Genomic DNA, 27,940 nt, shown 5'->3' with positions numbered 1-27,940 from the left:
CCTTGTCTGATAAATGGTGCAACTTAGGTTTATAGAAATGAAGAAAATACTTGACAGTTATTGAATGGTAGAGCTTATTCAAACCCAAACTAATTTCTTTATTAGTATTCTAGGATCCCTTCTCTCAGTGTAGTCAGTTAAACATAGTAATGAGTAATGAGGCAAAGAAGAAGTTACTGCATAAATTAAGAACCAAAGTATTAAATTATTGAAATCACAGTTTGGAAGTGAAACAAGAAATGTTGGGATGCGGGGATTAAGTCAGAAAATGATTTGATAGCCCATCCCAGAGAAGAGAATAGGAGAAAAGCCCAGAAAGTGGAATGCTGGCCAGTGTTCATGCTTTGGACCCTGTGTTGAGCCTGAGTGTAGGTGGTATTCCTAGAGGACTGTGCTGGCACCCCTGTGAAGCTTGGGATCAGTACAAAGGGAGCCAGCTGCCCACTTACACACTTTGTAGGACTGTAGCAGTGTGTAGACAAAAATGTGCCTCCACAGGACTGCAGAACATCCAATTCCTCCTTTGGGTCCAGATGGTCTAAGGAGGGACAAAAACATCTGAATGACTTTAATGTAAAAAGGAGGACGATACAGAGGGTTGTACAGATTTGTCAACCAGAGCCCATGTATGAACCACGTACATTTCAAAGGGAACAAACAGAGACAGGCAAACATGTCTGGAGTTCCACAACAAGGCCATTCTGACTGGGGTATAGAAAATCCATGTTAGGTTGAGAATCAACCCAAAGAGAGGAAGAATCCTAAAGAGAAGATTTTAGAACTTAATACAATGAAAATACAGACAAGAGTTAACTGTTAGATTTAGAAAGAGTAGCCCAAAGATGCTTAGATTAAATTTTTGCATTTGATACAATAGATGGCTAAAAGTCAAAATATTGCATCATAAGAAAAAAATGACATCTTTTTTTTCACATCTGTGGATGTGACTCTCAAAAGCATGCTATGTCTTATTTATATTTACTTTTTTAAAATGTTGTTTGTTTGTTTGTTTATTTATTTATTTATTTATTTATTTTTATTTAGAGCATGAGTAGGGGAGGGGCAGAGGGAGAGAATGAGAGAGAAAGAGAGAGAGAGAGAGAGAGAGAGAGAGAGAGAGAGAGAATCCCAAGCAGGCTCCACACTGTCAACATAGAGGCTGAAGCAAGGCTCAAACTCACAAGCCGTGAGATCATGACCTGGGCTGAAGTCAGATGCTTAACCAACTAAGCCCACCAGGCGCCCCTCTTATTTCCATTTTAAATCTGAAGCAAATCCCATCAAATCTGATGGTAAACAGTATTAGCAGGAAAGATGAGTAGAGTAACTTGAGAAAGATAGTAAACATTTCAAGTCACTATAGGTAATGAGAGACAATGCTAATTGACTGCTGAGTGGTAGCTGGAATCAGCAGAGCCAGGCTGCAAGAATATAGCGCATGGCATAAATCCACACAATTAAGGTTTTCTCCAGTCAATGTGTAATGTTATCTATCTCTTTTTTATACTCAATATTATATCTATTATAAATGTGTATTTAATGTTCATTATGGGAAACAAAAGGGCTGCATAATCAGTAAAACATAATTCTTGTCTCTGAGGGGTTCACATAGCAAACACATAGCAAATAAATATAATAAAAATGGCATAAGTCCTAATTGAGGAAGATAGAGCACAGAAAGGCAATTCTTAACTTGTTGGAGAGAAAGGCGGTTAAGAGAAGTTTTCAGAAAGAAGGTAACATTTCAACAATGTCTTGACAAATGTGTAGAAATTCACCAAGCAAATAGGGGGAGGAAATAAGGTAAAGACACAGGAAAAGAACGTTCAAGTTGGGCTAACTTGAGTATTTTTAATTTTATTCCATGTGGCCATAAGTATTTCTCTACTTATAAAACTTTATTTCTTTTAAAAGCTGTTTTTATTTATGTTACCCTATATAAACATTTTCACTAATATTCAAAGCCATATTGATTTGTTTAAAATTTATTTGTATTAATCTAAAATAAAGATTCTTATATACATTAAAATATACAAAATCTACTTTTGTATGTGATACTATCATCAATATTATATGCTTATTATTGGCATTGGGGTCATCGGCCATGAAAAAGTAACTTACCTATTTGCTTAATCGTATTATATAAAAATGTTCCAGATACAGGACTACATTTGTGCATATTGTTAACTATTATTAACTATTGATCCTACCGCAGACATAGAAGTTAACTGCAGATTAACCAAGGAGTTAATTTTATTTACTAAAACCAGAAATTTTAGGGCCAGACATAACTTAGTTTTGACATTTTCTCAACATCAAAACAAACTTTACAAAAAACATGCTGAAATTAAAGCTGAACGATGTGTTTTCAGACTTGGTGAGATGAAGTGAACCGTATTTCAAAATAACACTTAAAACATTGCGTTAGTCACTCAATTCGGGGATAACAAAATTAGCATTCCATGGATTCGTGCAGCAGAACGTACTGGTTGCCTCTTTACCCACATACTGTAAAGCTATTCATACCAGCAGCTTAAGACACTTGAGTTTGCCAAATTTCACAGGTGCCTCGTGCAGAGAAAGCCCCTACAGTCTGCCACTCCTCTCTCGCAAAGAAACGTCTCTATTCACAAGAGAGAAAAACTTACAAACAGAGGGGCTATTTTTCAAAATCTTTGAAGCCAGTTCAGTTTGGAACTTGAGCAGTGGTACCTCCTCTTAACAACAGGTGCAGAATGGTACACTGGCTCTCTTATGAATATTCTTGAAAGGATCCCTTCGCGTTAGCGTTTTTATTCCCTGTCTCTTTAAATGAGGCCTGCTTTTCGTAGGTCTTTTAATTTAAATGCTCCAACTCTTCATACAGTAACCAGTTTATTTTACTAATAAAAAAAATACCAAATGCCAGTTGGTTTGTGTCTCTTGTGAAAATTTTACCATTAAGATATTAACAAGTTTTTATAGATTTGATGATTTTTTACATTAAAAAATCCCATTTCTTTGTCTACACTAAATTGCTAACACCCTTGGCTATTTTCCAGAAATGAAGAGGACTTTATGTCTGGGATTTCAATCCAAGCTCTCTTGACTGAGACTCTGGTACTTGGAGATGTTTGTTGGCCATGTAGAGAAAATTACACTAGACTAGGGCTATTTGAGACTTATCACCACCATTCACTTACAGTATACTCTTTTGAATATCATTTAATATTTTGATCTTCATTTTCCTTACCTGTAAAACAGAATAATCAAGACCTGTTGTATATCTCAAAGAGTTAATGGGAGGATCGGATATAAGATCAGTTATGAAAACTATGTATATAATAAAAATGCAAGAAATGAATATGAAAAAGGAAAATAATATCAAATATTTTTTAAAAACCCTCTCTTCTCAGAAGAAAACATTGGAAAAAACCTTCTCAGCCTTTTGATTGGCAAAGATTGCTTATGACTCAAAAGTGTTAACTACAGAAGTAAATAATTGATAAATAAGATTTCAAAAAAAATTTTAAATCTGTTCTGTGAAGGATACCACTAAGAAAATAAAGTGGCCAGACACAGGTGGGCTGACTATATTTGTAAATATCTATAGGAGAAAATATTTGTATCAGAATATACAAAGAACTACTACAATTCAATAAAAAAGACACATTTAATGAAAAATGGACAAAATACTTCAACAGATATCTCACAGAACATGACATATGAATAGTCAATAAGCATCTGAAACAATACTTAACATGATTAGTTATAGGAATAGAAAAATGCAGTAGCACTCCAGTCGGAAACCAGAGAAGTGAGAATTTAGATATAACTAAAGCTAAGAACAGAAGTAAGAAATATTTTAAGTTTTATGTACTTGGCTTTCAGAAAGAAATGATGAAATCCATACTATTATTCTGCTTAGGAATTCTATTTTAACATGTATCTGTTGATTTTTGTTTCCACGCTAATTTTAGTGGGTTTTGTTTTTGTCCTAATAGTTTTTAACAGTTTAATAGTTTTTGAAAGGAAAATCTCTTGAAAATATTTTTATACTTAGGAAAACGTAATTTCCAAATGGAAAACTTTTAAATATGGAATTGAAGTACTCTTCAGCCAATTAATCTATGAAAATGTTCACTTTTTGTTTAAGGGATAAACTTTAATAGGTAAATAAAAAAGAAAAAAAAAGAATGAATGAAGTTGAGACCCGAGAAAAAGGAAAGACTGGAAATATGCCTGAGTAACTGTTACCAAAAAAGTTTCCTTAAAGTCTGGAAATAATTTTATTCTTCTTTTTGGTAGTTTAGAATTTTGGCTTGAGAAATCTAGGTTTTTCTGAGAAAAAATTATAGAGGAATAGAGGCTACATACACATTTCCTAGTTTAAAACAAAGGCAATTTGCAAGAGGTTTTCAATAAAAAATTGAAAACATTTTCAAATTTGTGAAGATTTCATGGAATTATGCATCAGCATGAAATGGAGGAAGTAAAAGGCTAGGAGCCCATGGGTTAGTTGGTTATATTTATAAAGATTTTGGGCTCTTGGAGCACAGTGAGATTCTCAGCCCCACATCAGACTATCTCTCACACCCTGGGATTGATGTTGCTCCAGACCATACGTCCACTCACTTCAATTTAATTAAGCCACAACAGATAATAAAACAGAGGGGAGGACCGACAGAACCGGATGAAAACAAGGAGATGCTTCCCAAAATCTGAAAAAAAGAGAAACTGGTTCACCAGTGGCTTAGTCAAATGTAAAGTCTTTCAGCTGCCGCCCAGGAGATGGGCCCCCAAACTACCTAGCTCTGAAAGGCAACAATGTATGTGTCACAGTTCCACAGGACTGTAGAAAACAGTAAAGTTGTTAATGGAGGTGCAAGCACTCACTTCACTTCTGCCCCAGGGCCCAGTGCAGAGAGAGCAGGCCAAAAATACCTACCTCTCAGGATTTCCCTGGAAGAAATAGGAGTATTTTACAGCTGCTGCCTCAGGGCCTGGCTTCTAATTTGTGTGCATTAGGTGCTTGCTAACTGCAATCCTCACCTTCGGGAGGATATATTTGGATAATGCAAAGATGGTTCAACTACACCAATCAATCAATGTAATCCACTGCATTAACAAAACAAAGGCTCAACTTCATGTGATCATGCTAGTAGATTCAAAAGAAGCATTTGAGGAATGCCTGGGTGGTTCAGTCAGTTAAGTGACTGACTCTTGATTTTGGCTCAGGTCCTGATCTCACGATTCCTGAGTTCGAGCCCTACATTGGGCTCTGCACAGCAGAGCCTGCTTGGGACTCTCTCTCCTCCTCTCTCTTCTCCTCCCCCACTCATGCTCTTTCTCTAGGTCTCAAAAATGAATAAACTTAAAAAGAAAAAAAAAACATTTGAAAATATTCAACATCCTTTCATGATAATATTTCTCAACAGATTGGTATAGAAGGAGCATACTTCAACATAATAAGGACCCATATGACAAGCCCACAGCTAGCATCACACTCAATGGTGAAAAGGTAAAAGCTTTTCTTCTAAGATCAAGAACAGAGTAAAAATCTCCACTCTCATCCCTTTTGTTCAACATAGTACTGGAAGTCTTAACCAGAGCAATTAGGTAATAAAAATGAATAAAAAACATCCAAATTGGAAAGGAAGAAGTAATATTGTCTCTGTTTTCAAAGGACATGATATTACATATTTAAAAAATATAGAGATTTCACCAAAATATAGTTAGAACTAATAAATATTCAGTACAGTTTCAGAATACAAAACAAAAATATAAAAATCTGTTATATTTTAATTATGAACTATTATTCATTCTAACAATGAACTATATACTAATAAAGAACTATTAGAAAGAGATATTAAGAAAACACACAGACAGTATCCTTAAAACTTTCTATCTTTCTGGTTAATTTTTCTCCAGAGCACCCATCAACTTCTAAAACAATAAAATTTACCTGTTTATTTTCTTTCTCACTTCACTAAAACAGTAACTCCATATTTCCAGGATATATATATATATAAAACTATTCATATATACATAAATATATAAAAATTCTTTTTATTTTGGAGGCTGATGCACCCCCTTTACCTATAATGTCATTAAATATTTATTTGTTGAGTGAAAAAATAAATGATTACAGGTCTAAGTAACATTAATTTTTAATTTTTTCTTCTTTAATATTTAAGGCATTTAAAACTATAAATTTTACTTGGAGCCCAAAACTTTTTTATGATCTAATAGGTATTGTTATGAATTCTTTCTTTTATTGCTTTTTCTAGAGTTAGACTTTGGATTTCTTTGATCCAAGGATTAGTAAGGGTAAATTCCCAGTCAGGTAATAATGTCACTTAAAATATTGTGCTTCAAAAGTTTCACTTAAAATATTTAACCTCATTAGATTATGATAAAAAATGACCTCATAAGTCTAAATGACTTATGAGAGAGAAAGAGAGAGAGAGAGAGAGAGAGAGAGAGAGAACGAGTGGGGGAGGGGCAGAGAGAGATAGACCCACAGAATCTAAAGCAGGCTTCAGGCTCTGAGCTGTCAGCCCAGAGCCTGACATGACACTGGAACTCACAAACCACGACATCGACATCATGACCTGAGTCAAAGTTGGATGCTTAACAGACTGAACCACCCAGGCTTCCCATGTAACATTGTATTAAATGAGCAACAATAATAATGACTTCGAAGAGTTTGACAATAGTTTGTGCTTAATACCTGTTACCTAATTATAATGGCTCTTGTTAGCAATTCAACCTCAGAATTATCACCCTTTGCCATAACTTGTCCCTGGCTCTGTATTAAAGAGTATTCGTGGCTTCTACCTGATTGTCTCCTCTATTTGCTACTTAGGCTATTTCACTTGGACATGGTAATTTGCAAATTGATCAGCTTTGCCTTCATTTCTGTTTGTTTCCTGCAGTACATCTCTCAAAAAATCTCTCCACATTCTTCCATATGAATTGAAAAATTCTATAACTTCAGGTTGTGATATAGCTTAATTTTCTATGGTAATTTAGATTAGGTTATAAAACAAAAATCAGGTCTTAAGATCATAATCATGTAATTTCCTTTTTATTTTTCTTTTACAGAGAGAGCACATGTGAGAGTGGGATATTGGCAAAGAGAGAGGGAGAGAATCCTACAGGGACTCCATGTTCAGTGCAGAGCCCGACCAGGGTTTGAGCTCACTACTGTGAGATCATGACCTGAGTCTAAATCAAAAGGCAGATGCTTAATTGACTGAGCCACCCAGGTGCCCCTCTCCTTTTGTTTTTAATATATAGATGAGGATGTGAGCATTGTGTGTGTGTGTGTGTGTGTGTGTGTGTGTGTGTGTATGTGTGTGGTAATGATAGGGATGATATAAGTCTACATATGAGTATATATATCCCATAAATTGGCAGGGTTTCATTATATTCTTACTACTCTATGTTTAGATTTGTTTCTAGCTAAGTTTCGTACTTGTATGAAGTAATTTTGCTCCAGCTCAATAAAAGTTACTACCTCAGACTTAATCTTTTTTCTTTCCTTTGAGAAACCTTACACGAAGTCTTCCTGCTGGGTTTAATAGAACAAAGAACACCCACAACAAACTGACCTTCATTTTCTCCTGTTTCTTTTGTCACATCAATGTTCTTTTGTGCTCTTCTATTTGTTGCTGTGTGCAGTGCATCTGGATTGTGAGACAGGGGATTTTGATTGCAATTGGCATTGATTTTTGAAATTTATTCACTCGCTTTATAACTTGTAGTGGCTGTCTCAAATGAAGTGCTTCAAACGTTGTTCTTTTTTTTTTTTCAGTGTTAGGGATTTAAGTTGGTATATATTTTGGTAATATTTAGTTTTATTGATTCATAACTCCATTTGCCTTTAGAAAATAGTATCTTACTTTAATAATACTCAAGGAAAACCGCTCTGGGTTTTAGTCATACACTATTTTAATAGCTTGGTATATATGTTCATGCCTGTGTGTGCATGTGTGTGTATACACATACATACATATGCATGCAAGGAATATATGTAGTAAAATAACAATAATGAGAGGATATGAAGAAGGCTATTTTCCTATTTTTTTGCCCTTAACATGAAGATTATAAAACATACATGAAGATTAAAGATTGCACACTGCCCCTACATGGCACTACCAAATTAAGAATTAGATTAAATTTATTATTAAAACAATCCAAATGAGATTTTCCCTCCTGTTTGATTGTAAAAAGGCAGTGTTTTAAGATGTACTTAATTTTTAGTCTTTAGTTCAACATCGAATTATTTTTTATTAGTTCTGTAATTTAAAATAGTAGTGTAGGACAAATACTGTCTTCTCATGTATTTACTAGTGACAGTTTTAACATAACCAATTCCATTCACACACATTATTTTTTTAAATATAATTTATTGTCAACATCCACACGCATTAAAGTTTCCAATATCACTTGTATGAAAACTGACATAAGAAAAGACTTTCATATAATATGAAAAAAAACACTTTGAGTTATTCTCCTTTTATGTATATACTATAATACTCTTTGTGGGAAAAAAATTGAAATTCTATTTTACTTTAAGTTTGTCAGATCACACCTACATCACAGTGTTTACCTCTCGTTTCGACATTTTACAGGAAGAATATTCAGGGAGAAAGATTCATGGATAACATAATAATTCTGATTTATAAGACAGATTTCTGCTTTGAGATAATAAAATCACCACACCATCCCAAAAGTGGATGAAGTTCAGCTTCCTATTTATTTTGGCAAGTAAACCTGTATCCATTTCTTCCATAATATAAGTAAATGCTTAGAAGTGATCCAAATAGAAATGAGACTGATTCTCAGCCCTGATTTAAACATACTCAAAAATTGAATGTGCATCCGTTCTAAGAATTTGATTGTCAATAACATTGTAGGATTTAGAAAAATATTAGCATCCTGGGATCTGTATTGATTCGTACTTTGTGATCCATATACAAACCACTGATGGTTAATACGATATCAACAAACAATATGTTTATTCTCCTGTACTCCATAACATTTTTCTCTCTGAGATGTGACTCCACGTAATAATTAATCATCACAGCAAAGGGTGCATTTAATGCAAATCTCTGCCTCATGCAAAATATTGGGATAAAAATCTCAGAACTCTTTCTTTTAAAACAGTGTTTTGGTAAATGAAAGCATTTCATTTGTAGGACCATTTCAAGTTATACGTATATAGACTGATGTAGTATAATCTCTAAATCTTTCTGAGAAAGTATTTAAAATGACTACTTGCCAAGAACTGGTACGTAGTACTCAGAAAACATCTGAGAAGTTGAGAAAATAAAGATCTAAAATCATTTTAAGCTCAAGGTAATTAATCAAATATTTTATGGTGATTGAGGTGACTGGATCACAACTGATGGCAATTCTAGAATCTGTAATATTTGGATTAAAAATGATAGTACAGTGTTTTCCAACTGTATACTTTAAGATGTTAACAGTTTTAGGAAAAAAAGCTGTTCTGAAAAGTCCGTGTTTGAACAAATGTATTTTAATTGTAGGACGTTTTAGAGTTTGGCATGTGTATATACACTGTAGATTTCCAAGTAGGGTTTCTAGTAACTATAGTCTCTAAATTTGCTTAGTCATAGCTTCTTTTAAAGTGTGTGTCTATGTATTTATTTCAAGAAACAAGCATTGACATCTCACAAGATGCAAGTTATTTAGTGAAACATAAGAAGAATCATCATCAACTCTTTAGTGAAGAGAAAATGATGACTGATAGCATAGCTGTTTAACCACTCTCTGTTGCATAAACTTAACGGTTGGTATCAAGTAAGGAACTGATTCTGATTGTTTAACAAAGTAGCACTACTCGAAATAGTGCTGTTAAAGGGGTTTCTTAATCTTGGATATTATAGACCTTATGACTTTATTTCCAAGATTTTCCTGAGAAGACTCTTTTTCTTTCAAGCAAGTTAGCATAAGTGTTAAAAGAGTTCTCTTTCAATATAGCTGTCTACACTGTTACTGTTCAAAAACCTGATATTTTAGTCAGGAACTCCAGTGAGTTACTGGGGGGGGGGGGATATGTTGGGAATGACATTCTATTTTTTTTTTTTAATTTATTCATTTTGAGAGAGAGCATGTGCATGCTTGTGTGCCAAGCATGGCCAGGGAAGAAAGAGAGGGAGGGAGAGAATCTTAAGTAGGCTCCAGGCCCAGCAAAGAGTCCCACGAGGGGGGACTCGAACTCACTACCATGAGATCATGACCTGAGCCGAAACAAGAGTCAGACAGACAATTAACTGACTGAACCATTCAGGATCCCCTAGGAATGACATTCTTTATCTTTCTTAGCAGAGTGTTGTAATGCCAAGAAAATAGAGTAGGAGGTACTGAATTGACATTTTCATAATGAACAATATAAAAAAAAAAGAGAAAAAGAAATCTTTTTCGTTTGGAATATATGTTATACTCAAGCCTTGTCCTTTGTTTCTTGGCTTCATTTTCCTCACTTGAGAGAATAGACTGATTGAAAGACAGAATAATACGCCACTATAAGACTTTTACTTAAAACGTGTAATGAGCTGATGATCTGTCATTTTGCACTATTCTCACACATATACTCATGGACACATACACTTAAGTGCACAGAATTTCCAAGAGGAGCAAAGTCCCTTGATTTTATTAATGTTTTCAAAAGCAGCTATATAAAAACACTGCTTCTTTGCCTTGAATTTGGACCTCATTCTAAAGGTTGTGGCTGGTAGAGAGCATACTGTCAATAAAATGTCAAGGTGACAAGATCTTTGATTGCTTCACATCATCTTTTATACATGAGAGAGACAAAAAGGAGCAAGCACAGCACTATAATCTCACAGATTCCATTTTAATATTTTTTAACTCTACCTATAATAGATAAGATTGGGTCCTGCTATGGCTAGCAAATAAAATTTGAAAAGCACAAATAATTTTTATACCTAAATATAACTTAGTTTTAAAATAATTATTTTCAGCTAACTTTGATCTAAATCTAACGAATTAAAAGATCACAAAATGATTTCTAAAATTTTTGTTAATGTTTATTTAGTTTTTGAGAGACAGAGACAGAACATGAGCTGGGGAAGGGACAGAAAGAGAGAGGGAGACACAGAATCTGAAGCAGGCTCCAGGCTCCGAGCTGTCAGCACAGAGCAAGATGTGGGGCTCCAACTCATGAACCATGAGATCATGACCTGAGCTGAAGTTGGACGCTTAACCGACTGAGCCACCCACGAGCCGCAAAGGATCACAAAATGATTTTTGAGCTCAAGGTCAAAGTAGGAATGTTATAGTGAAAAGATAAGGACATTTTATTTTACTTTTTAAAAATTTTTTTTATAACGTTTATTTATTTTTGAGACAGAGAGAGACAGAGCATGAACGGGGAGGGTCAGAGAAAGGGAGACACAGAATCTGAAACAGGCTCCAGGCTCTGAGCTGTCAGCACAGAGCCCGATGCGGGGCTCGAACTCACGGACCGTGAGATCATGACCTGAGCCAAAGTCGGCCGCTTAACCGACTGAGCCACCCAGGCGCCCCAAGATAAGGACATTTTAGAGCCATGAGAGATGAATTATAAACTACACCAAGAATTAAGTAAAAGGAAGTGGCATGAAAGAAACTAAAAATTTGTCTGCTGTGAAATTCGTGTAGAAGTGGCCCTGCGCCAAGAAAGTGGGGAGCATTCTATTTTCTTCCTTCCTTGAAATCTTACATCCCTGGATTTCCTGAATCAGAATCCAATTTACTGTCTGTCACTCTATACAAGTAACAATATGTTTCTTATAGTTTATGTGTTTCTTATAGTTTATATTATTATCTTCATGACAAATTTTAACTATGAAACTCACTTGTTAATATATTAGAAACAGTTACACATAAGAAATTGTGTTTCTGTTTTGGAAAGTTAAAAATTATTTAAGCACTTCCCATGTGCTGAGTACTTATAATTGTTAATTGTGTCTTTTATATTTCCCCATCACACATTGAAGATATCTAAATATTAAACTCTTTAAATATACTGCTTCATTATTACTTAGCATGTGCCTGTGAGTCATCACAGAGTGGCTGAAACACACATACCAAAATAATTTTTAAAAAAGTCTTTTGTAACATAGAAATGTAAAGAAATTAATATCCTGACTTTTCCCTACAGTTTCATATAAAATTGTTCTCAGCAAAAGTCCCTTGTATTAATCATATAAATGCCATGTTTAATTAAATCACAGATTCTACAATATTAAAGGACTTGGAGGCTATTCAGTAAGGTCCTTTTATTATTAGGACAGCAAGTTTGGCTGCAGTAGCATAAGCCAGATAATATTGGCTGAGAAAAAAGTGCAATTTTATTTCTCTCTCTAAAACAGTACAAACATAAACAATCCAGGACTTGGTAGCTTCAAAAGGATTGGGTTTTAATATCCTTAACAGTTTTCTTCATGTTATGATTTTTAGTTCCAAGCCATTGCATTTTCATTTTAGCCAGGGGGAAGAAGAGAAGGCAGGTGACATGTATTTCTATTCCTTTAAGGATCCAAGTCAGAAGTCTCCTGTATTCCTTCCACTTAACGTATATTTTACTAGAATTATCCATCCTTGGTCACGGAAACCCAAAAGGTGCGGTGTAGCATTAGTTCATCTTTAACCAGGGGTTGTGTTAGTAAGGAAAGAGAACTAAAGGAAGAGCATAAATAATCTCCATTGTAGTCCCACAGTTTGTCTTCCAGGTCTGGTATTAGGTCCTTATGAGGAGTTGAAACTGATCTAAGGCAGCATTCTTGGAGTTGTTCACATAGCTCTGGGTGTGGATGAGTGGCAGTGGGGAAGTGGAGGCATGATCCTATGGGCGGTATCCAAGATGAAAACTAGTTCATAGAAATACTAAGGCATTATTTTTCCTTTGCATTGTGTTGACATTTGCATTGATGCCAAAAGCAATGGTGGATAAACTATTGCTGGAGACTTAGCTCAAAGCAAGGCAGTAGAACCAAACTGTGGTACTAGTAGGCATATATTATTTTCTGCCACATACTTGTAGAACAAAAAGAAAGGAAGTTTCACTTAATATTCTTGGTGAAGCAGTATACAAAAGTTTACTGCTCTCAATTTTCAGTACAAATCTGTATGTCAGAACAAAGTGGGAATATGAATAAAGCACTTGTGTTACACAAGGAACTATAATGGTTGCCTTGAGGCAAAACACCTGTGCAATTGTTTTGGTTGCAAGCTGAGGTAAGCACTTCTTCATGGCAAACCACTTTTACTTGAAAGAATAATTGACAGACCAACTAGTTTATTCATGTTTCGATATTTGGCAGATCTGTTATCAAAACTGAAAGAAAGAAAACCTATCACTTCTAGACAAACCACTGACATATTTAATATCAATGGTAAAAGTGTAGTTTTCAGGTGAAAGTTAGAAATTTGGAAAACTTATAACTGCAAGGATGAGAGTGACAGCTTCCCAATACATAAAGATTTTTCTCAAGAATCTATTGATAGTATTAAGGAATGATTTTTTTTTTGTTATTTTATAATGATATGTTGTCAACATTTGGAAGATCTTCAAAACTTAGTGCATCAATATTTTCCAAACGACAGGCATTTGATTTATATGCATGGTTAAATATCCTTTTCAAAGTTCAAGATAGACAACATAACTTATTTTTTTAATGTTTACTTATTTTTGAGAGACAGAGACAGAGACAGGGACAGAGTGCAAGCAGGGGAGGGGCAGACTGAGAGGGAGACACACAGGACCCGAAGCAGGCTCCAGGTTTGAGCTGTCAGCACAGAGCCCATCATGGGTCTAGAACCCATGAACCGCGAGATCATCATCTGAGCCTAAGTCAGACACTTAACCAACTGAACCACCCAGGTGCCCCAAGATAGACAAAATAATTTGATGTAAGAGGTGTCAAAATGTTAATCACATGGTTTTAGATTCCACATTACATCTAAGTGTTTAAAATCAACTACTTGCTGAATTTTGGGTGCAGTATAAAAAGTAATATCCACAGTTACCTAAAAAGCCTATTATAATACTCACTTCTCAAATAAATATGTGTGAGATTACAAAATTACAATTTGCAACCAATTGTATAGAGATATAGCCCTGAGAATTCAGCTATCTTCACTTAGGCCAAATATTAAGCAAATGTGCAGAAATCACTCAAATTTAAATTTATGTATATTAAGATGCAGGGATCTTATTGTTCTAATTATATTAATAAATACATATTTTAAAATTTCTTTTTTTAATTTTTACTATATAAATATTTGTATGTGTATACATATACGTATATATTGGATTTATATCTTTCATACACAAAAACTCTTTCAATTTCTCCATAATTTTTAAGATTAGGGGATCCTGAGGCCAAATAGTTTGACATCTGCTGGTCAAAGTCATTACAGAAGATTTCAGCTAGAGGTTTTGCCACTAAGATAACATAAAAGCTACAATGGAAACATATAAAGCAGCAGAATGCTTTATGTACATGTCACCTGAATATCATACCTGCTGCTAGGAAGTAGAATTGCTTTGTCATTTAAGTTAGCTTTTCTTCTCTTGAGCATAAAGAGGGAATGGTGATAGGATAAAATATGTAATTAAAAGTGAAAATTGCCCTAAGAAAATAATAAAGACTTTTAATTCTGATTTTTCCCCTATTTTAAGCATTGTTAACTTGGTGCAGGGTGTTGCTTCAACCAGTTCATTGGTATACTGTGAATAATGTAATTAAAATAATAAACTTAGATAAAATGTGTTCTTACATCGCTGTGGTTTATTTTTCCAAAGGTCAGTGCAAAGATGACAAGGACGTGGGGCATTTCTTTTGACATACTAAGCTATGGATTGTCATCTCAGGAAGTAGTGTGCAACTTAATTTGACACATTTTAATTTTTGTAGTGATATGGATGGTGTTTCAATTGCCACAATTCTGTAGTCCGAAATCAACTATAAGCAGTTGACCAACTTAAGGATTTACATTACGGATTCATTAGTTAAATATTACAGAATTCATTGATTCTTTGATACTAATTATTTAAATTACGTACCACGATTACCAAAGATTAGTTTAAAATTACATAGTTGAAACCCCCAAGGCAACACTTGAAAACAAATTTACAAAAACTGGTCGAATTGATTGTTGCATATGATAACAAAATAATCAGGAAAAAATGCAAATGGTTATGAAATAGATTTTAAGATAAATACTATGCAAAACAATATAGCGAAAAGAATTAGTTGATTACATTTTAAAACAGAATTTTTTAAGTCTATTTTAAAGTAATTAAATCTTAATTTATAGATTACATAGGCTTTTAAGGATAAGCTTTTAAGCTGCTGTGTATATAGCGCCACTAAAAGGAAACTCTGAATCAGGTTATCAGCCAGGGAGTGGGAAATGAGGGTAGAGCAGCGCAAGTCTGGAATTTGAGCTCAAACAGACACAAACATGGCTGAAGGTAAGTGGAAGGAGTCTTGAGCTTTCAAATCCATATCTCCCAAACAAGAGAGATGGTTTTCTCAACTCACCGTATAGTGTGACTTTTCAAGAACGAAATAAGGGTCATTAAAATTAAAATGATCTAGGGGCGCATGGGTAGCTCAGGCTGCTGAGCTTCTGACTTTGACTCAGGTTATGATCTCGCAGCTAGTAATTTTGAGCCTCACATCTAGCTCTCTGCTGTCAGCACAGAACCCACTTCTGATTCTCTGACTCCCCTCTCTCTGCCCATACCCTGCTTGCACACAATCTCTCCCCAAAACAAACACAAATTTAAGTAAAAAATTAAAAAAAATAAATAAGAAGAAAAAAATGATCTGGATGAAATACACTTCCAACCCAGCCTTTGCTTTTTTTTTGTCAGGGCATAGTACCTAAAATCCTATAATTATTCTTGCCCAAGGTGATAGTAGTCTAAAAAACACTTAAGTATAAATGCCTTTTCTAAGCATATTTAATCTATGCTGTCAAGGAGTAAATACTGTAACGTCATATGTGAATATTTTATCTACTCAAAGTTTGTCTCTCTTCATTATTAAAGAAACAACAAAATAAATCTTTTTTTGTTTGCCAAGATGGTATATTTTAATTCAAGATAAAGATTGTAATCCCTGATTGCTTTAATTGAATGCATGAAGACTACTTATAAAAATGTCCTGTAATGACTTAAAATTATTTTCATTTCTATAATTCTGCTGTTCATAAATTAGGAAGTTGCAATTTATCTTCACAGATTTCCATTTGGTTCATGTTCCAAGTAAAATGTGATTTTTTCCCCAATGTTTAATAGCTATATTTACTTTATATTGTTGCTTTTAATGTTATGTATTTATTAGTTTCTTTATTAGTTTATGTAATGCACCATTAAGACTTGGCAACAACTTATGCTTTTTCACTGCCCCATCCCTGGGGCCAATATTCTCCCAAATTGCCTTTCTCAACATTGTGCAATAATGGTGCATTGGAAGATTATCAACATACTCTAATAATACATGGGCTTTGACAAAATTAACTATCAAAACAAACAAAAAAAGCAAACATATTAATAGAACTAGACTTTGAAGGTACTTCTCTATCTCAAATAAGCTTTACAGGAAAGTAGAAGATATTTATTACCACAGGCAAATCACATCTTTATACTTCATTTTCATTGCTTTTAGGACATAATCAAAATGGATGGAGGTTTTTATTAGATTTCATATTGACTAAAAAGTTCCCTCTTATAATAAGTGAAGGAAACCAACTTGAATTAGTTGATGTTATAAGAGAAAATTATTGAAAGAATAATCTGATATCTCATATACTTGAAAACATGAAAAAATAAAGAGAAAAAAACCTGTTATATGTAATCCTCTAATGCATGAAAAAAAGAAGTTGATCCAATGTGGAGAGACACTATTTTGCAGAAGATAAGTAAGAGTTGTAAATTGATTTTCTAAGAGCACCAAATAAGTCTGCATTAAAAAAAAAAAAAAAAAAAAAAGATTTCGGTAAAAAGGGGTTATACTGAAGAAATGAGGGTCAATAAAGAGGAAGGGTTAAAAGAAGAAAATGGATATTCTGCAAAAGAGAAAGGGAAGTAATAAAATAGGCTGAAAGGGGCTTAAAAGAAACTAAAAGGAAAAACAAATAGGATTTAAAGGATTTTTACACATTATTCCTGTATGTCAGATATAAATGCCATTCTAATTTTCACCTGGAAAATTATAATTTCTATTTTTCTTGCATGTACTATAGAATTGTAAATACTTGGTGACACATATGGGGCAGAAAGAGTCATGTTTCAGTTAGAAAAAAAAAGTTGGATAACAAAACCTTGGAAAGAGAAATGCACTGGATCTAGGGGTCACGTGAAAATTGGATTTGAGTGGTACTTGAATGCTCTGCCCCAGATTGGGCACATGCCAGCAACACTGTCATCCACCATGGATAGAATCCCTGCACAAGAGATGGTTAGCTACCCTTCTCACCCTCACATCTCAAAGTCTTACCGACAGGTAGAGACCAGCCCTGTCAACTATCATCTGATTATTTGTGTCCCCTCAAAATTCTTATGTAGGAATCTTAACCCCCACAGAAGATGATATTAGGAGGTGGGGCCTTTGGGAGGTGCTTAGGTCATGAGGATGGAGCCTTTGTGAATGGGATTAGTATTCTTATAAACAAAACCCCAAAGAGATCCCTTGCACCTTCTACCACGTGAGCACATAGAGGAGAGTCAGCATTTTACAGCCCTGAAGAGGGACAGGTTGGCACCTTCACTGGGACTTCTAACCTCAGAACTGTGAACTGTTTATAAGTCACCCTAGTTTGGGAATTTTGTTATAGCAGTCCTAACTAACTAATACATTGTCTCAGGTCCATTTGATAGAATGGAGGAAGGCATTCACCTGTTTATTGGCAAAACAAAACAAACAGAACCTGGTATGCTTATTGTAACAGGAGATCCAATGTATATAGAGTAGGAAATATTTCACATAAAATGACAGCTCACTGCCCTATGATTCTAGAAGTTGAACTAAAGTATTAGAAAACATATCACAGAGTATATATCAAATATTTATTGAGTACTTGCTGTCTGTGAATTGGAGAGCTGTCTCTAGGAACTCCAGCAGATAGCCAAACAATCAGATTTCCTGTAAACTCTGCCTGAATCTCATATTACCAGAGAGTTCCAGTGGGCAGGGCAATTCTTCCCAAACAAATTAACAGCTATTTCATTTCAACATTTTAGACTTATTTTATCCTCTCTTATCCAAAGATACTGTTAAATCTTTCAAATTCATTTTCCCCAAATGTTCATTTTTGTTGTTGTTATTGTTCTCTTTAGTTCATGATCAAAGTATCATTCTGAATTGTACTAGAATTGGAGATCCAGAGTAGAGGAAGGAGAAAATAGGAAAGTTGGCCAACTTTATGAAATAATCTAATTCTGTATTTAGATACCAATTTGAAATAGCATTTGAATTGAAATCATTTTGATCTATAGGGTTTTAGACTACTCCTATAGGTGTTATATTAGTCAAATTATATATACATATGTATATACATAATGTATATAGTTAATAATCTTATATATTATGTGTATATATATTATGTCTCTATTATATATTTTTATATAGATGTATGTATATATATAAGCCACTGAGTGACATAAACAAATACATGCTCTTATATTCATATATCCATATATATTCTATATTATACATTATAATATGTAATGTAGATGTATATGTAGAGAAATTATTAGTAAAATATTCAATATTACTCCATGAATACTCAGGATTCAAGATTTAATCTAGTTGTATAAGTTCTCCATATGATGAAGATTATTATAATACCCTGTATTTAGCAAAACATGTATTTATAATATAAAATATTTCAATGATATATGAATTAAAATACTTTTAAAGCACTCAATAACACTTTTAAAGACAGAGTATGTTATATTAGAGCAGAGGTTGGCAAATTTTTATTCTGTGAGGAACCAGGTAACAAATATTGTAGCATTTCAGGACTATATAACTATGTGGGAACTCTCTAGCTCTGCCATCATAGTACGAAAGTAACCATAGACAATATGTAACCACATGAGTGTGCTTCTTTATATATGGACATTAAAATGTTAATTCCATACAATTTTCATCCATCAAAAAATGCTATTGTACCTTTTTTTAAGTTTATTTATTTATTTTGAGAGAGAGAGAGACCACAGACAGTATAGAAAGGGGAGAGAGAGAGGGAGAGAGAGAATCCCAACCAAGCCCTGTGCCATCAGTGCAAAGCCAGATACGGGGCTCCAACTCACTAACCAACCACAAGATCCTGACCTGAGCCGAAATCAAGAGTTGAACACTTAACTGACTGAGCCACCCAGATGCCCCTGCTATTATACTTTTATTTTTTTTTCAATAATTTGAAATGTATGACACAGTCTTTCCTTAGGAGCTGATATAAAAGAGGTGGCGGGCCAGTTATGGCCATGAGCTAATTTGCTAAACCCTGTTGTTGAGCATATACAGGAAGTGCATGACATAATTCTTAGATAAGAGTGACGTAGACTTGAACTTATTCTTCTCTGTGACATTAGAGAAGGGATTTTATCATATCCCACCTTCCATTACTAATGAAGAAGAGATAATTTCATAAAAAATGTCTTAATCTTGTTTAGTGGTTTGCTGCTGCCTGCATGTACTAGCTCAGAAGAGCCAATTGTGCATATAACAAAAATAGGCAAATGCTATTAGTTTTTTTTATCCCCCCCCACCTTGAGAGCTGGTGGTTAAACTTTTACCAACACACCTTAAATGTATTTCTATGTGCCCAAGACTGCTCTGTAAATAAGCTTTGACAGCACAAAATAGTGTAGTTGAGAATTTTGTAAGAATTTTGTAAGAATTATTATATGTGAATACTTTTTAATAATTGCTAGAATTGTTGCCCTTCTATGAAGTGCATATATCATTGTAATCTCAACAATTTTAGAACAGCAGCAAAAGGGGACTACCTCAAGAAAGCCAGATTACCACTTCTCAATTTATTCAAGTAAGAAAGAGGATTTTAATGTCACATGACTTCATGAGATCAACAGTGGTGTCAGTGTAAACTTTATGAGATTAATCTGAGTATCTTTTATCTCAAGGAAGAATTATACTATGTATTACAAAGAAAAATTTCAACCTACATGTCACTAGACAGAAAGGGTCAATAAGTCATCTTACTAGTTGAGGTTCATTTTGTAGGTCCCATTTTATTTGTTCTTGTTTATTTTTCCACATTTTAGTGTAACAGACCAATTTTAAGGGTGGGATGAAGTCAAGAAAAAAGCTGAGAAAAATTCCATAAAGGCAGGACAGAAAAAAAAAATCTCAGATGAAAATGAGTTGCAAGTATTGCTTACCTACTTCTTTCAAAAATGTTTCAAAACATACCCCACAAATATTTAACCTCTTTTTTTTTCCACTGTATCCTAACAGACGATAGTACATTGCTGGTTGTTGTCTCCTAGTGTCATTTTATATTACTGTATTAAAATTGAAAAAAAAGCAAAACAAATAAATCCCACATTCGTAGTAAAAGGAAAATAATAATGGGAAAAAATCCAAACTCCGTAAAATCTTTTATCTAGCAAGAAGTCTACATTTCATGTGTGTGTGTGCGTGTGTGTGTGTGTGTGTGTGTGTGTGTGTGATGAGTAATAGTCAATATAGGAATTATGCTAAATTTCAAATATAAAGTCAAGAAAGCCTCTGGTGATATTTGATTTATTTAGCTTAAAAGTTTTAGAAAATAAGAATTTATTTCCTTGGTTTATTTAATTTAGTTCCATTTATTTTCCATTAAATGTAGTTCCAAACACCTTTATTTTATTTTGCTTATTTATTCTGTACACATCCAATTTGAATTGTTTCATATTTTCATGTTTTTCTTATAAATCTTGCACTTCTATGGCATATACGTATGTTTAAATTTTATTTATTTTTGCTAGAAATTAATGAGGCTCTCAAGGTATATTTTATCCCACCATCTGCTCATTTCCAGGTTCCATTTCTCCACTTACCCCGTAAATATATCTTCAGGTTCTGTCTACCCATTTTCCACGGTATTATATTCCATTTCCACAATTTGACATGCGCTGATAATTGCCATCCCGGTTATTCAGATCTCCTCTGAGCTTAGATGTATATATCCTGTTCTAGTTATACTTGCTTAACAGAACATCTTAATAACCAAACTCATCAATTTGCTTCCTAACCTGCCTCATCTTCTTGCATTTCTGATTTTGTTGGAGTGTAGAACCATCTATTTGAGTAGTTTGCAAATTGCACTTAACCCACCCACATAAAGCATAAAGTTCATTATAATTAAATAACAGTTGTTTTCCCTAGCCATGATTCTCTATTAGGAAATGTTCCCTGGACATATGCAGACAGATATATAAAAAATATTCTATGCATAGAGAGAATAAGAAGCTTATAGGATGCATAAAATAACAAAACTCATAGCAGTGCTTAGAGAGAAATTTATAACTGTGAAAGCCTATACTAAAAAAGATGAAAGCATTCAAATCACTAAACTAACTCTTCTCTCTACAAAACTAGAAAAAGAAAATCATGATAAACACAAAGCAAACAGAGGAAGGAAATAATAATGATTACAGTGGACAAGTCAAATAAGGAAAGGAAAATATAAAGAAGATTAAGAAAATTAAAATTTCTTTCAAAAGATCAACAAAATTGACAAACTTTTAGCTGGACTGATGAAAGAGAGAGAAAATGTCGATGAAAACAATTAAAAAAATACATCTCAGAGAATGGAATGGTATATTTGTATATCATATAGCTGAAAAGAGACTGACATTCAAATATGTAACTTATGCTTAAACTCAATAATAAAAATTAAAGAATTTAAAAATAGGGAAGAATTTAAATAGAAAATTCATCCAAGAAGATACACAGCGGACAACAAACACGTGAAAAGATAACCAGTATCATTAGTCATTGGGGAAATGTAAATTAAAAAAAACAAAAATTTGGTGCACCTGGGTGGCTCAGTTGGTTGAGTGTCCAACTTTGGCTCAGGTCATGATCTCACAGTTCATAGATTTGAGGCCTGTGTCAAGGTCTGTGCTGACAGTTCAAAACCTGGAGCCTGCTTCAGATTCTTTGTCTCCCTTGCTCCCTGCCCCTCCCCCACTCACACTCATGCTCTCTCTCTTTCTCAAAAATAAATAAACATTTAAAAAACCCACAAAAATGTACTACTTCACATCCACTAGGTTGACTGTAGTCAAAAGGACAGACACTAACAAGTGGTGGTAAAGTTGTGGAATGATTAGAACGGTCACTCATGGCTGGTGGAAATATAAAATGGTGCAGCCAGTTTAGAAAACACTTTGGCATCCCCTCAAAATGGTAAATATAAAGATATCTTATGACTTGTCAACTTCACTCTTAGGTATACCAAAGAAAATTAAATATATGTACACATTTCAAAAAATGTACACGCATATTCATAGCAGCATTATTCATAGTAGCCAAAAAGTGGAAACAACCCAAATGTCTACCAAGTAATTAATGGAAAGCCAAAATGTGATATACCCATACTACTGACATGTGGTACAATATGGATGAACCTGAAAGCACTCTAAGTAAAAGAAGCCAATCACAAAAGACCACATATTGTATGATTCCATGTACATGAAATTTCAAAAATAGGCAAATTATTGGCACAAACAGCAGGTTACAAATTTCTAGTGGCAAATATCCTAGGGCTTGGTATGGAAATATGGGGAGGGGCTGCTAATTGGTACTGGGTTGCTTTTTGGGACAATGAAAATATTCTCAAGTGGTAATATTTGAAGATGTTTTGAATAGCCTAAAAGCCACTGAGTTCAAAAAAATGTCAATGATTTATTTTGAAATTGAACTTTAAAAATTTTTTAAAGTTTACTTATTAATCCTGAGAGAGATAGAGACAGCTGGAATAGGGTGGGGGGGGGGGCAGAGAGAGAGAGGGAGACAGAGAATCCCAAGAGGCTCTGCACTGCTGAGACAGAGCCTGACACAGGGCTCAGACTCATGAAACCATGAGATCATGTCCTGAGCCAGAAACAAGAGTCAGATGCTTAACTGACTGAGCCTCCCAGGCACCTCTGAAATTGAACTTTTAAAAATGTATTGCCTTCCCCCCCTTTTTCTTCAGTGAAAAAATTTATATCTATTTCTCCTCATGAAGATTTAAGCTTCAAGTCAAAATTCAAGCATTATATATAAGAGACATATAAGAGATTACATAACAGAGATACTTATATAGATGTATTTTTGTTCAATGATATTTTCCTACATTTTCCTTAGCTTTCTATTTTCCTGTATTTGCTAAAATTTCATTTTAGAGAGGGTGTGCGTGAGCAGGAGAAAGACGCAGAGGAAGAAAGAGAGATTCTCAAGTTGGCTTCATGCTTAGCACAGAGCCCGACGCAGGGCTCTGTCCCAGTACCCTGGGATCATGACCTCAGCCAAAATCAAGAGTCAGAGGCTCAACTGACTGAGCCACCCAGGCAACCCAATTTTGCTGTATTTTTAAAATCTAATTTCACATAAATAAATATAGCTTCTCACTGCACTGATCGATCGACCACCCTGAAATAGCAAATCCAAAAACTATGCTTCCCTAAATTAGCTCAGACACAAATATTTTAAGAGTCTGTCATTTTTCATATATATTGTTACAACTTTTACAGCAATTTTCAGAGGTTGATGTAGACCGAAGTTCATTCACGCTTATTCATTTATTATGAGCAATGTTCAAAGAAAATAAACTTTAAATTCTTTTATTTGAAAATTACATATAGAGAAATTTTACTTTGTGGTACTGCTTACATCCTATGCTTATAATATACCTGTAGGGTTTTGTGTTTTTCTGTTCACTGTAATATGGATATTAGTTGACTACCATACAAAACAGTCAGAAGATTTCTTGGTTATGATAATAAAAGAAAAGGAAAAACAAGGAAGTATCAGTATATGGGTTCCCCATTGGAATACTACTTTGGAAAACACTATTTATTATTTTAGGACTTATTGAGAAAATATTGTTTTCAAATTATCTCTAATAATACAAATTATAACACAATTCTATGTATATCACCACATTCACATTTAGAAAATAAATACAGTTTACTGGCCAAACAATGTCCTTAGTTGTCTATATTGCCACATATGTCTTACCTTTGTCTTGGCAAGCTGATGAGGGGTTGTTTATGGCACCTCTTGCTAAGGCTAAAGAGCTTGTGTACAATTTTCTGCGCCTTTAGGAACAGTTGCTTCATGCTGTTCTCCAGTTGTTCATAGCGGCGCTGAAAATTAGAATCCATTGTCCACAAATGCATTATGGTAGATGTGTTGAGGAAATAATTCATGGGTAGCCTTTTCATAAAGAACTTGAATTCATCTGGAAAAATATTGAAATTCAATACTTTAATAAAATAGTTATTTTCCCTTTTCTCCAAACACATTTAATATGTTAATATTAAAAACAAATACAATCTATGATTCTGTGTGTAGCAAATTAATAGCAAGTTGGGATTTTTTTTTTGGTGCTTTCGAATTGTTTTATTTTTTTGTTCCCCTTAAAATAGAACTTTCATGGAAGAAGATAATTAAAATAACTTGTGCTAAAGCAAATAGTTTGGCCTGAAAGTTAAAGCTGAACTTAATGTTTCCATGTTCTCCTTAGATGGTATTTGAATGAACTTTCTCCCACAAATGGTAGTCATTAATTTAACTTTCATTTTTGGCATTAATATTAATAATTCTTTACAAGTGCTCCATTTTAAAGAAATATTTTCATTAACTCAGTAGAGAAAATATATATAATCATTATTAAATGATTTTATTAATGTTCAAAGAAAGAGAAAGCTTTTAAAATAGAAAATTTTTAAATTCAACTATGCAATCTGGTTATTCCCTTTAACTATATTCTAATGTGTCAAGGCAAAATAGTTTGAAACAAAGTGTATACAGAAGAGAAAAACATTAAAAAAAATTGAAGTTCTAATTTTGACTTTTGTTCTGGTGCCATTAATTATCTATCTGAAATTGGTTTTTTTCAAATGTCTGATTAACCAACGGTAGGAACCAAAGTTGATGCCACACTAAAATAAGCAAACATCTAAAAGTTTATTAATTATCTAAACATAAAAGATAGTTGAGACAATAGCCAAAAGATAGAAACAACTCAACTATCCATCCATAGATAACTATATATACTAATTTTGGTAGCATATATAATATATATATATGTATATACATATATATAATATATATATACATATATGTATATATACACATATATGTATATATACATATATGTATATGTATATATGTATATATATTGTATATATATGTATATATACATATATGTATATATATATTGTATATATACATATATATATATATATATATATATATATATATAATATATACGAACAGTATTGACCCATAAAAATAAGTGAAATTCTGATACATGTTAAAACATGAATAAACCTTGAAAATATGTAAGTGGAATAAGCCAGGCCAAAAAAAAGGCAAAATATTGTATGATTCCACTTATATGAAATATCTAGATTAGTCAATTTCATTGGGATAGAAAAGAGATTAGAATTTACCAGGGGTGAGGGAAGAGCAAATGGAACACAATGATTGTATATTAGATACAGAAATTCTGTTTGCAGTGATGTAAACTTTTTGAAAACAAGACAGTGGTGATGGTTGCACAATATTGTCAATGTAATTAATGTCACTGAAGTGTATAGATAAAATGGCAAGTTTTATGTTTATATATATTTTACCTCAATAAAAATATATTTTCACAAAAGAAAAGACATTTCTCCCATGTCTCTTTTACTTCCAAAGTAAATATGAACAAGGACTCAAAAAACAAAAACACCCTTTTTATGGCTTTTACTATTACTTAAAAGCATTGGTTTTGTTAAGAATTCCATGTTGCTTTCATTTCACTATAGTGTATGGCTGAGTTTTGTCCACACAAACACACCACAAAATTTGTAAAGTGTTTTCAGTGGCTTAAGAAGTATTATTGGCAGGTAGAGAAGTGACATTATAGTCACTCTTATACCCACCAAAAAGTTATATGGTACACATTAAACCCTTCCTCTGTACCTTCATTCCCTCCTTTGAAAATCAGAACATTATGGATGATCATAATCTCATTTAACTTAAAATTCTATGATGTTATAAACAATTCTTTAAAGTTCCATTTAGTTTTAAATATCCGATTCAAAAAACAGTTGTTTTCAAATGGTCAGTTGCAGTCATTTTTATTTAACTGAATTTGGACAAAGTGTGTCAATAGCAGTTTCGTGATGCAAGCAGTGTTTCTAACACACTGTTTTAAAACCTCCAAATTATCATTTTTAAACTATGCCACTCAGGCAAAAGAGAATTACACCAACACATATACATATTTAGGGCAATTACTTTATATTCATTTTATGTATTAGGGCTATATCAATATTCAGATCCAAACTATTTCATCAATGCTGCCAAGTACTTTTTGTCAATTAACAGAAAATTACATTCATGAATATTGGAATTGTTATTTCTTCTAGAGCAAAGGAATACAGAGTCCTGGCATCTTTTGGATATTGAAGGTATAGACTTTTACTAGAAGAAGGAAAAATGATTTTTATAGCAAAAAATTATGATGAAAAATTTTTAAAGTTTATTTATTTATTTTGAGGGGGCAGCCAGAGAGAGACAGGGAGAGAGAGAGAGAATCCCAAGTAGGCTCTGCACTGTCAACACGGAGTCCCACATGGGGCTCAAACCCATGAACCATGAGATAAAGATCTGGGCCGAAATCAAGAGTCAGATGCTTAAATAACTGAGCCACCCAGGCACCCCTATGAAGAAGAATTTTGAGGGTATACCCATTTGATATGCTTAAAATAATTTTTTTAAAGTAATCAGGGTATAAATAAGAGATGCATTTTAAAATTCCAATTTCACAGTACCCTACGTTTTGTTTGGTCCCATGTGTCTCTTTGAGAAATTCCTTCTTTTGAATAAAGGAGTTGATGCATGGAAATTGGAAAGCATTTCTTGGATTATTCACAGAGCAGATGCCACTACTTTGAAAACTAATCATTCATTTCATTGTCATCTTTTACTTGAAAACATTTGATAAGACTTTATTGTTTCATGGCTATGCATATTTTAATTATTTTCATTGTTTGTTGTAATACACTTCTGAAAGTTTCTAAATTAGTAAATTTTATTCCAGTTAAATAGTATTTTAAAATAGAATGCATTTTGGATTATCAAAATGTATGTAACAGTGTCTGTCAGCTGAAAACTGTCACTATGTAATTTCTAAGAAACACAGTTTTAACATGGCACTTGAATAATGACTTCATTATGAAGTCATTAAGAGTCACTATTGACAGTCACTCAAAATACTTATTGGACACCTGTTGTGCACAGAACATACAGATGTTTCAGTTTATGAAAGTGAGTGTGGATAAACTTTCATCTTAATTTTTAAATGGCAAATGACACAAGGTTATTTTTGATACTAAAATAATGTCTTCAGTTTCTGAAATTCATTCTACTAGAGGTCAAGAGAATCTCCAGAAATATGCTTCTGGATATCTTTTCTTTTGTACTTGGCAATTAGTAAAATTCATTTTTATAGAATGTGAACACGAAATTTCAGTGATACATTAGAATTATTGCATGTCTAGTGATTTACATAACTACAAAGAGACAATACAATGATTAAAGGATGTCACACAACATTTTAGCCCACAGTATTTTCCAGAAGTCATGTCGAAGATAAAGTACTTTTCAAATGGCAAGTAAACGATGACTAATCATATATTTTG

The 27,940-nt window shown here is 33.5% G+C and overlaps 1 protein-coding gene across 1 annotated transcript in view; it reads right to left on the bottom strand.

Annotated features, from left to right (window-relative positions):
• BRINP3 (BMP/retinoic acid inducible neural specific 3) overlaps window positions 1–27,940 on the bottom strand; it is a 404,544-nt gene that overhangs the window by 48,422 nt on the left and 328,182 nt on the right. Inside the window, exon 7 of the mRNA XM_042925066.1 lies at window positions 24,264–24,486. Coding sequence (XP_042781000.1) covers window positions 24,264–24,486 — 223 coding nt within the window. The remainder of the gene's footprint in view (window positions 1–24,263; window positions 24,487–27,940) is intronic.

This window comes from Panthera leo, chromosome F3, assembly GCF_018350215.1.
Source record: "Panthera leo isolate Ple1 chromosome F3, P.leo_Ple1_pat1.1, whole genome shotgun sequence".
NCBI classification, from domain to species: domain Eukaryota; kingdom Metazoa; phylum Chordata; class Mammalia; order Carnivora; family Felidae; genus Panthera; species Panthera leo.
The sequence above is the reverse complement of the archived record's forward strand: the minus strand, read 5'-3'. Positions and strand labels throughout refer to the sequence as shown.